Source organism: Lathyrus oleraceus, chromosome 4 (assembly GCF_024323335.1).
Source record: "Lathyrus oleraceus cultivar Zhongwan6 chromosome 4, CAAS_Psat_ZW6_1.0, whole genome shotgun sequence".
NCBI classification, from domain to species: Eukaryota; Viridiplantae; Streptophyta; class Magnoliopsida; order Fabales; family Fabaceae; genus Lathyrus; species Lathyrus oleraceus.
In genome coordinates this window covers 200659377-200671432 of record NC_066582.1, presented here as the reverse complement: position 1 = coordinate 200671432, position 12056 = coordinate 200659377, and the positions used below count along the sequence as shown (strand labels likewise).

Below are 12056 nucleotides of genomic sequence, written 5' to 3'. Positions count from 1 at the left end.
GCTAGCCATGGAAGAAATGGAAGTTTTTTGGAGAAGAAGAGTTTTTAAGCAGAGTGCAGAAGATGATTGTGTGCTAAAGCAAAAGGACGAAAAAAGGGAAGAAGAAGAGAGAACAAGGGTTTTATAGGGGTTAAACCCTGAGAAAAGAAGAGTGAACGTTTGATCTTCCATTTTCGACATGTATGCCCATGTTCCCACGTCTGCAGACACGTGGAGGAGAGAAGGTAGTTGTGATGGTAAACATGCTTCAGTAATAAAGGCTTGAAGTGATGGGGACGGGATTTTGGACGTCTCGAGGAAAAAAGGGAAACGTTCGTCATGATTACATGACGTCATCAGCGTGGGGCAAACAGGTGTTCCACTAAGTAGAAATGGAAGCAGTAAGGAGCAAGTCGACATCTCAAAGATGTCATCATCTCAAAGATGCCATCATCTCACCAACATCGACATTCAAAAATGGCATCTCTGGGGGGCGTTTTGTTACCACGAGAAATCTCTAAGGCCTGTTGAAGGCGTAACTGATGAAAGGGTCTTGTGAATTTGGGGTTTATACCCCATCAAAAGGTAGAGATGTGCTTGAGAGAAGCAAGAGTTGAGAAAAACATAAGTCATCAAGGGATGAAGCCGACAGAAGAAGCACGTTTGGTCGACAGGCCATTACGTCGACTAAAATGAAGCTTGGGACTTAAAGAATTTTGGATTGTGCCAAACACGTAGAAGACAGTGTCGCCCTAAATATTTGGGCGGGAGAAATTTGAAATTGGAAAGTGACTAGCAGTTACAAGAAGAATAAAAGCGCCAGAATATGGAACAGTTTGCAAAACGTGGGTAGAGCGGTTTGCAGATCCTGTGGCATGACGTCTGCTCGTTTTTAGGAGGTTTTAGCCTGTATGCAGTTTTCTTTAGTTTAGTATAAATAGGATATCCCACGAGGGGCTCGAGGTGTTCACCTTGTACTAAAAATCACTTGTGAGAAACTTCTTATTCCTAGCGCAAGGAAGCAAGAGTTTTAAGAGTGCTATGTACGTGAATCACCACATTTATTTCAATGCAACTTCCTTACTTTTCAATTGTTCCCGTTGAACATTTTATTTTAATTTCATTTACTTTTGAGTTATCACTTTACGTTATCGTCTACACTGTCGACACTGATTCTATTACGATAATAAAGTTCATCAAAAGTGTGTTCGTCGTGTACGTCTTTTGAATGCTGTAGCGTTGTCGGTCACGAGTCACCCATAGGCTATAGTGTCGTTTAAACCGTTCGTGTGGAAAAACCTGCACTTGTTCAAAACTTTGTCAGGAGCCGTTCCTTGCAAAGTTGTTCCGTCGAATTGAATAAACCACACTTGCACTAGCACATGTCATAGGATCAACTGGTCGATCCTGCAAGTAACCCTTAGTCTCAAGGTCTGGGGAGGACCAGCGGTTGTTTACCAATTTCCACAGTAAACAATGTGTGTGTTTGTGTAAACTATCGTAGTATCTTGAGAACTACTCTTGCTTAGTTAGACACTATCGATAAAAAAAATTATAGCACATAATAATGCGAGCTTTCACAACATCAATTCCTTTAGGTGTTGATATTTGTATTTAACTAATTTTTTTCTCAAACACTGGAATCTTCTTAGCTTCGCAATTTGATCGATTTTACATTGATGATGCTCATGATTATTTTATTTTTGTTCTTTTGCCATCCTCAAAATCATAGATGGTAACATCATAACCTACGCAACATATCATAATCCGCACAACACATAGGATCACATAAAGCTAATTCAAATATTTTCCAAATTCAACGTATAACTACTATTTACTAATATAAAGGAGGATTTCTCTAGTCTTTGTCCATATCAAACCACAAAGAGTGTGAGCATCACATGTGTTGTGCTCAACTGTGTCTTTTTAAGTCCCAAATAATCTATGAGTAGACAAAATATTTGATATATGAGAAGATTACCTACTTACCTAGTGCATTGACCCTTTGATTCTCTTGAAACTCTCTTGTAATGCTAGAACATTTGTTTATTGTTGCTCTCGACACTCTCATAGACTCCTTACCACCATAATCATTCAACTCATCTCAGTTATTACTTGTTCGCACTCTACCTTACTTTGATATCAAAGTATCTTTGTAGGTAACTTTTCATTTTAAAAAGAGCATACTGAAAAAATGGAAAAAGATCATCAACGCCAAGGCTTAGAGCCCATGCCACGAGCTCTAGCGATCAGCCCCTAGTGCTTATACAAGAACCTATATATATATCTCTAAACTAATATTGAGCATGTTTATTTTTTTTAGTATTTTCAAAAGAATTTTTTTAAAGAAAAAATTGAAACAATAAATTTTTTTTAAACTCATATTTTATAAATAAAAAGATGAATTTTGACATCCAAAACCTAAATATTTATTATTCAAAATTGCATAAATTTTCAAAATTATATAAATAAAAAGTTACAATAAAAGAATGAAATGGCTAAAATTACAATTTATTAAAAATTATGTAGACTATTTTTTTATTTAAAACTTTGTTTAAAAATATATTTATAATTTTTTTAAAATTAAAATATATAATAATAATGAAACATTTAAAAATATAAACTCTAAAGTTTATTATACATTATTATTTTAAATATGTATTTAGACATTGGTTAATATTCTATAAAAGTGTGGCATTCTTAAATTTAATTACATTTTTTTAATTTTTATAAAATAACCTAAAGTGCATAAATGTCACAAACTTCGGGTGCAACTTTGTTATAGCTACTAACTTTTTAATGAAGTGACCCAAAATACGTAAAATACAAAACATTATCCATAGTAATGAATGATTAGAAGTTAAAATTAACAGTTAACACCCTTCCAAGATGATAATTAATGCAAGTTAAAGAAGGCAAAACATAAAAAACACCTGTAAAAATCAAAGGCTTCACCAAAATGGAAAATGAACATGACCATCAGTGACAGCGCCAAACCTTAAAGCGGTTATGGGTGCTTTTCAGAAACTATGTCTCCCACACAATTAAACCTAACTTGTCTATTTTACCCATCCAATGGCACGTGCCATCCTTCAATTTTCTTTACCCTTCCTCATTTATCAATATTCATTTCCCCTTCTCCTATCTCACTTCACCTATTTATTAATTAATAAATTATTTTTGCAGTAACTTAAATGACCAAAATAGCCTCGCACCTTATTGAATTTATTATACTCATCTGCAATGATTTCTAGGACATTATTGTCATTCCATCCTAATAAAAAAAATGGAGATGTTTGGATCATTGAGATGACTTTGTACTGACCTTATCTTTATTTTATTCCGCTTAATTTTCTGTTGGTTTCCAAAGGACGTATTCAAATGACAATAAAATCCAACACTTCCAATGGCATCATATTTATAATCTTCATTTTTTTTTTGTTTTAGCATTATTCTAATATTCCATTCATATTATATTGGCTGTCAAGCATATAAAAATGAAATAATATTAATTTAAATTTAAATCTAAAAATTCATATAATTATAAATAAATAAAGAATTATTTTAATTTTCTTCTAGGCATTTTTAAAATTTAAGGAATTTTTAGATATTCTAGAAATTTTGATATGTCCATGTACTATTAAGGTAATATTAATAAAAAAATTAAATTTGTTTTAAAATAATTAAATATGAAAGGTAATATAATATTAAATAAATAAATATTAAATATACCTTATTCATTTTTATAGAATATCTCATTGTGAACATTTTTTTATTCACTAGATTAATCTAATGTATATTTGCAAGGCTAATATGGTAATTATAGACATAATATTTAGTTATTGGTTTGCAATGTATACTAATAATTTTGTGTGATAGTGAAGAATTGGAAGAAATGAAAATATAAAAAGACATTATTGGTGGGAGAGAAAAATACTAAAGGAGGTGGTGAAGATCAAAGAAGAGGGAGAACAACGACCGCTTCTCTTTCTTCTCCTTCTTCTCTTTCTCTCTCTTTCTCTCTCACTGCGTTTATTTGAGAGAGATATATGAGTCCCCTCCTAATTCACCATTTTAAACATCTTTCTTTTTCCATAAGGTGATTGCAAAGACAGTGGTACACTAACTGCAAAGAGCAACAAAGAGAAAGAAAAAGGAGTGAAAGAGACCATTGAGTGTGCATATGTGAGTGTGCCTTGTGTGTGAGAGAGAACGAATTCAAGAACAAGCCTTCAATTGCTCTGAGCTGATAACGATGTTTGAAAACTCTTCATCTCTAACAGGTACAATACTACATGTGTGTTTTGTGTTGTGTTGTGTTTTCTGTGTGTATATATATCTACATGAGATTATAAAACTAAAGGTGAAAATTACTATTTTTCTTTCTTTTGAATCAATTATATATCATATGATGTTTAGTGTTTAATTTTTCAGATTTGGTTCTTATGGTGATGATTGATCCTTGTTATTGATCAATTGAAAGCAAAGATGAAAATGGTGAAGATGATGATCCTTATGATGATGATGAAGATGTTAAGATGGGGATAGCAACAACTTTATCACTTCCTTCAGCTTTCTCTAATTCATCAAACACACAAAATTTCTATCCAATCTTAGAAAAGTCTCAAAACTCAACCAATTCTATGTCACAAGATTATCAGCACCAGCATCACCACCACCCGAGCCACCACCAACAAGGAATCTTTGGCTTCTCGAACGGATTCGAGAGATCAAACACTCCGGTGGAAGACAACAGTCCACACCACCACCAACAGCAACAAATTCAAAGAGACAAAGTGAGACTCCAAGGCTTCGACTCACAACAACCACCACTCCAACCACCGCCGTCGCTAATAGACAACATAGAAGAAGAACAAGAAGCTCTCCCGGTTTACGAAACAACCGGAATGTTGTCGGAAATGTTCAATTTCCCTCACGGCGCCTCTCCTGCAGCTGAATTATTAGAACAGCAACAACAAATGGCGTCGACTGCGTCGTTCCGTTCCTCGTCAAGAACACCACCACCACCAACACCACATGGAATAGCCAATTCCAGTGACTGGTACGGAAACAGACAATCGATTTTAACAGATTCGAAAAACCATCTTCATAATAACCGTGACAGTAGCAGCAGCAGCATATTTCATCATCAGAATCATCACATATCAAACATTAATGCTGAGTCAGCAGCAGCCATGCAGCTTTTTCTCATGAATCCACAAACCACCAGATCTCCATCTCCTCCACCACCTCAACCTCATCATCCTTCATCTACAAATTCATCCACTCTCCACATGTTACTTCCCAATCCTTCGACTACTAATCTCCAAGCTTTTAACTCCGGAGCGGGAGGGTCTTTCGGTCAATTCACATGGGGACATGGAAGTACTCAAGAAGGAGGAGCAACAACAAGTCATCACCAACCTGAGATTGGAAGTGTTGTTGAAGGACAAGGTCTTTCATTGTCTTTATCTTCATCCTTACAACAACACCACTCCGACGAATTACGAATGGGCGACGCTGCTGGGTTTCTATATTACAATCAAGGAGGACAAGGACCCAGTCCCGGACCGTCTTACAAGAATCTTCACCATCATCATCATTTACAAGGAGGCGGATTAGGACAAATCAGCCATATTCATCAAGGACATATTGGATTCGGTTCATCATCTTCTTCTTCTTTAGGTGTTGTTAATGTTTTAAGAAATTCAAAGTATGTTAAAGCAGCTCAAGAATTACTTGAAGAATTTTGTAGTGTTGGAAGGGGTCAATTCAAGAAGAATAAATTTAGCAGACAGTTATCAAACCCTAATTCAAATCAAGGTGGTGGTAGTATTAATGGTGGTGCTTCTTCATCATCCTCAAAAGATGTTTCACCTTTATCACCTGCTGATAGGATTGAGCATCAGAGAAGAAAGGTCAAACTTCTAACCATGCTTGACGAGGCATGTATTCTCTCTCTCTTACTTTCTCTCTCTAAACTTTTTTTTTACCTTCTCTCATTCATCAAGAGTCAAGCTTTTATCAAAATTATTTAATCTATTATTTTAAATAAAAACATATAGTACTATACTTCTGTAACGAGTATCTTGAATTTCAGAAAGGCAAAAGCCGGCTTCTATATAGTAGGGTTCCACAACTTAGGATTCAATCCTTATTTTAATCAAAATTCTTATTTTAATCCTAAGATTCTACTGGTGACAAGATTTCATTTTATAGTACTACTACTACTATAGCTAGTACCATTTTTGAGTTTTTTTCTTTTCATAAAAAAGTTGAAAAAGAAAACTAGTTTGGTGAAAGTGTTAAAAATGAGACACTATACCATATAATCTAATCTATATAAGAGAATACGTCAATCATGAAGCGACGTTTCTTCTGATTATTTTTAAGACTAACTCTAATCATATAAACTACGTAGCAAAGTTGTTAGAATTGCATTTTCATCCTCTATAATCCATACTAATATTGCAGTTATACTATAGTATATTTGATATTCATTCTTAATATCCCATGACCCATGTCACTAACTTGGGAAATAAATGATGAAATGTCTTTTTTTACTTAAATATTTAATTAATAAGTAGGTTAGAGGTTTATTACAAACCACACGATGTATGAGTAGTAGTAAATGAGAACGTGCATGCGCCGAATGAATCTATCTTCCACCTGTTACAACAAACCTTTTTCAACAAAGCATACTGTAATAATTAATATTTTTACAGGTGGATAGAAGATACAGTCACTACTGTGAACAAATGCAAATGGTGGTGAACTCATTTGATTTAGTGATGGGATTTGGTGCTGCAGTTCCATACACTGCGCTAGCTCAGAAGGCAATGTCGAGGCATTTTAGGTGCTTAAAAGATGCAATAACAGCACAGTTGAAGCATAGCTGTGAGTTATTGGGAGAGAAAGATGGTGTGGGGTCATCTGGTTTGACAAAAGGAGAGACGCCGAGGCTTAAGCTGCTTGAACAAAGCTTGAGACAGCAAAGAGCGTTTCATCAGATGGGGATGATGGAACAGGAAGCTTGGAGACCACAGAGAGGATTGCCTGAACGATCTGTCAACATTTTGAGAGCCTGGCTTTTTGAACATTTTCTTCATCCGTACGTTCTTTCTCTCTCACTCTCATTATTGTTTCTTACTATACATACACATTTTCTCATAATTCACCTCTTAAGTATTTTCATTTTTTATTCAAATTATTTAACATCAATATTTCTTAGAATAAGATAAGGGTTTCAAAAGAGGTCCTCCATTGCAATCTGAACCCTACAATAAACTTTTTTTTAAGTCTCTAAATGTCTTTGAAATTTAGTCCTACCTTAGATTCTATATATGAGAAAAATTATTTAGTTTTATTGAATAATCAATATATCTGGATTCTATATTAATTATCACATGTATCTGGATTACATTAATTATCTAATAAATTTAAAAAATTTATTTTCTCTTATAAATAAAATCAAATTGAGTAATTATTAAAGTTACATCACATGTAATATATCAAGTATTGTTGTTTCGATCACAATTAAAACCATCGAGCATGTGATTTAGATCATTTGTAAGCTTTATTGGTGTAGCTACCAGAGTTTATGATATTAACTTTGATTCTTCACACAAACTATATTCATGTAATACATAATGGTTTTAAGGGTATTAAGATTTTGTTACAAGATTTATAGTCACTCTTATCTTGAAAACTATGCCAAACCACAATAGAGATTTGAGAAACAAATGAATTTGAAGTTAAAATTCAATTCTATCCTCTAACTTAAAAATTAGGATCTTCTACGATGGATTCAAAAATTTAAATCAAATCGTAGAAAATTCATTCTCTATAATTAGATCAAGTGAGTGTGAGAGATAGTTAGAGTAGAAGTTTTTATATTTAGGATAAGATAACTTGCATGGAGTGGAATCTAACACTTAAAACTCATAATTGTGGTTTATTAGATTTTAGAAAAGATAAAAAAAAGAAGCACTTATTAATGATTGCAAATGAGAGGTATCTATCAATCTATACACACATAATGTGACCTAAGATGATACTCCTTTATTAATTTTAAAACTGCATTAAAGCAGCATAAGACATAAGACATAGTACAATATAGAAAGATACCTTGATCAATACATGTAGAAAAAAGTAAAGCAACACAGCTTCCGTTAATTAACTAATTGAAAAAAGGAACTGCAGAGAGAAAAGCCCCACCCTAAAGAGAGAAACCAAAAGCCATAAAATAAGTCATTAATTCATTTGCATGAAAAAAAATCTTCACCTGTTTTAACAGCAATGAATTCATTGTAATAGCATTGATAGATTCTTCATAGATTGTCACGCCAAGGAGACAGACAGAAAGAAAGGCTATGATATGATATAATTGATATTGGTATTACCATTAGAGAAAGGTGAATATGGTGTTTATACAGTTAAAGGAAAGAGTGTGTGATGTCATTTTCTGGTCTCTTTCTCAGGTACCCAAGTGATGCAGATAAGCATCTCTTAGCAAGACAGACTGGCCTTTCCAGAAATCAGGTTCGTCCCCTCCACTCTTAGCTTAGAGAAGCAAGAATAAGACAATTATTTTTTCTTAATTTAATTACATGCAAGGACCACATGAATAATACTAACAAGATAAAAAAGTAACAAAGATATATAGGGACCAGCTAAAACTTACATTGTTTTGTGTTTTGTTTTCTTTAATTCTCTTTCTTTCATACACCAAACACAAAAACCAAAATCCCCTTTATTTATTACTATGTTTCTTCTTTTTCTTCTTTTTCATTTTTTTTACGTACATAAAATAATCAAGAAATCGTTAATTGGTTCAGTGGTGATTGACGTTAAATTTAATCGGAAGAATCATGATTTGATCCCCACAATTAGAATTGAGAGGGGACTGGAACCACGTCTAATAAACCGGATACCGGTGGTGAAAACAAAAATAATAATAATAATAAGAATAATGACATAAATAAAAATTTAAAGTTTTGTTCACTTTTTTTTATCTTACAAACACTTTCTCTTTCATATGAATTGGCTTCATTTCTCCTCAACTACACAATAGGGACCATAAATAATGAAAATAAATGATCTTTTCTAGATATCATTGTCTCATCGTGGTAAATTCCTTTCATGTTTATGCCCTCTCTAGTCACCTAATTAATGCAATCTTACGTATTCATGCAACTTCCTTATTAAGTATCTTTTTGTTTTTCTTTTTAGTTAGATTTCACTTTCACATATATGGCAGTAATCTTTTCTATCTGAATTATTAATTAATGTCTTCTCTTTTACATAAATTTTTTTTGTCAGAAACACACAAACCATGTTTGCATTCACAATGATTGAAGTTTCACAAAACTATAGAAAATTTTAGAATATTGATAATGTGAAGATTAGATTAATATTAAGGTTTTAAAACATGTAAAGGAAATTGAGTTTTTTTTTTATGAATACCATATATATGATAGAGGGACAAACAGAATTAAAAGAAAGCAGTCTTTTTTGTTTCCATTTTTCCTAAAGAAGACAACACAATTGAATTATTGGAAGTACTTTCTAAGTTTGATGAAAATAAAAAAACTGGAGGTCCATATCATTTGCATAGCTCGAGTTTTGCATGCCAAATTTGGGCCAATATTTTAGAGGTGACAACTATCTTATCATAACCTAAAGTTTCTATAAGTATAATAATATACAATATCCAATTATTTCATGTCACATTACTTTTAGATATTTTTTATATAATATTTAGATTAAATTTTTAGATAAATTTTACCTTAGTAGTAGTACACCAGTGACTACATTTTCTAATGAGTATCTAAGAATTCTATCCTTTTATTTCAATTAACTCTAGAAGTGTCAAAGCTTATGCATATTTCTACTCTCTTATTTTAGGTACATGTTTGATATTATAATAGGTTTCTTGAAATTGTGACAAATCACCTTAATTTTATAAAATAAACTACAAAATAAAATAAATTAACATAAAAAAAAATACTACTAAAATTCATAGGAACAAATCACCTTAATTTTATAAAATAAACTACACAATAAAATAACATAACGTAAAAAAAATACTACTAAAATTCATTGAAAAATTCAAAGTTTTATAAAACTGTTAGTTGCCAAAAAAACAACCGTTACACGGTATTAGAAAATGTTAATATTAATATCATAATAAGAAAAAAAGAAAAAAACTGACAATGTAAAATTTACCGGAAGAATATATATTCTGACAAATCACACTTTTAATTTTAATTTTAAAATACTGTCAGGATATATTTAAATTTATCCTTAAATGTTAAAATCTTATTGATGATGATATAAAACTATTTTACACAAATGATAAAATCTTATTGATGAAGATGTAAAATTATTTTACATCAATGATAAATATACCTTTAATCTTTATCTTTATTCACTGTTTTTATGGTGGAAAAAAGATGAGAAATGTACACTGTAAAAACTGCAATCAATGTCATTTATATCTATCAAAATCTTGAAAACTTTTATGCTACCTGGGAGTCCATAGTTTAAATTTGGAGAAGTTAATGAGATGTAGAGTATTAGAGTGCTGGGTGCATAAAAATTAATTGTACATTAAACGTGTGAATGAAATTTCAGGTATCAAACTGGTTCATTAATGCAAGGGTTCGATTGTGGAAACCCATGGTAGAAGATATGTACCAACAAGAACTTAAAGAAGCAGAAGGATCCTCAGAAGGTGAAGAAGATAGAGAAAACAAGAATCAAAGCAGTACTAGCAACACCAACACCAACAACAACAACACTAGTGGTCACATATCTACTACAACAACAATTGCACAAACTCCAACAGCATCTCCAACAACAACAACACCACAACCTACAAGCAACAACAATAATAAGAGATCCAATATTATGAATGCCAATATTGAAAACGACCCATCACTTACACCAATAATAAATAGACAAGGCTTCTCGGAAAACCAAGCAATATTGTTACAACAACAATCAACCACCAAAACCACCGTCTCTCAAGTCGCGCCACCTATCTCCGATTCTATGCCCATTGATGACACGTGTCGACATGGCAGCTTTGTTACAGCCGAATATGGGACCACACCTGCTTCTTCTTCTGACAATATTATCAGATTTGGGACCACTACTTCTGGTGACGTGTCTCTCACTTTAGGGCTACGTCACGCCGGAAATTTGCCCGACAAAACTACTTTCTCTCTTACAGACTTTGGAGGCATTTAATTTTCATTTCAACTTCTCTTCTCTATATTATTATAATTATTATTATTATTACTACATAATAATACATATTATTTATGATTATGATATACTATCAAAAGAAAATGGTTTTTTTTTTTGGTTCTCTATGATGGATGTTCCTTCTTCTTTAATTTGCATTTTATGGAAGGGAATAGGGTTTGAGAAACCGTAGCCTTATGTGTCATCAATGATCATCAGCTTGTTGGCTAGCTAGATAGCTAGGTGGTTCTGTGGTGATCTGCATAACTGTATAGTAGGTTGTTTTTTTGGTTGTTTTTTTTTTGCCTCATATATATTTGTACTTAATTAATGAAGGGTTTGTAACTTGATTAATTAGATAGCACTTGATCTAATTAATAATAGTTGCTTGTATGTTTTGTAGAGATGTGCACTTTGAATTTGTTATAGTGCAAAGTTATTTTGTTACTTTGAACAAGATGGATGAGTTTATTTGAGGAGAGAGACAAAAGAGTTGAAAAATAATGCTTTAGGTTACTTTCAAGAATTCCAGGTAATTTGTCGAACCAAAGAAAATGATCCATGTAATGTAAATTTATAAGTGGAGTTAAAATTAGTTTGAGAATATCACTTGGCTGTGTATTCTCGGATGATCAGTCTGTGTAGCTTAATGGATTCTCAACTCTAAGAGATAAATATCTAAAGAGGGTTGAAGAAAGGGATTCTTTAGCTCATTTCCACTTCCTTCTTGTGGCAAAAGTCTTAATGGATTGTTTAGAAGGGCTTTTGAGCTAAGTCTTTTCTTTAGGTTTAGACTTGGTTCATCCAATTTTGAGGTTTCCCATCTA

At 32.5% G+C, this 12056-nt stretch overlaps 1 protein-coding gene across 2 annotated transcripts; it reads left to right on the top strand.

Annotated features, from left to right (window-relative positions):
- Positions 1-3868: 3868 nt before the first annotated feature.
- On the top strand, positions 3869-11633 carry LOC127074519 (BEL1-like homeodomain protein 4). 2 transcript variants are annotated; one of them, XM_051015848.1, is made up of 5 exons: positions 3869-4262; positions 4414-5924; positions 6705-7090; positions 8460-8520; positions 10615-11633. In XM_051015848.1, exons 2-5 carry the CDS (start codon positions 4518-4520, stop codon positions 11230-11232), a joined length of 2472 nt encoding a protein of 823 aa, XP_050871805.1. In that variant the 5' UTR covers positions 3869-4262; positions 4414-4517; the 3' UTR covers positions 11233-11633. The 2 variants fall into 2 exon arrangements, with proteins under 2 accessions (XP_050871805.1, XP_050871806.1); XM_051015849.1 differs by having other exon boundaries at positions 4399-5924.
- The last annotated feature ends 423 nt before the right edge of the window (positions 11634-12056 follow it).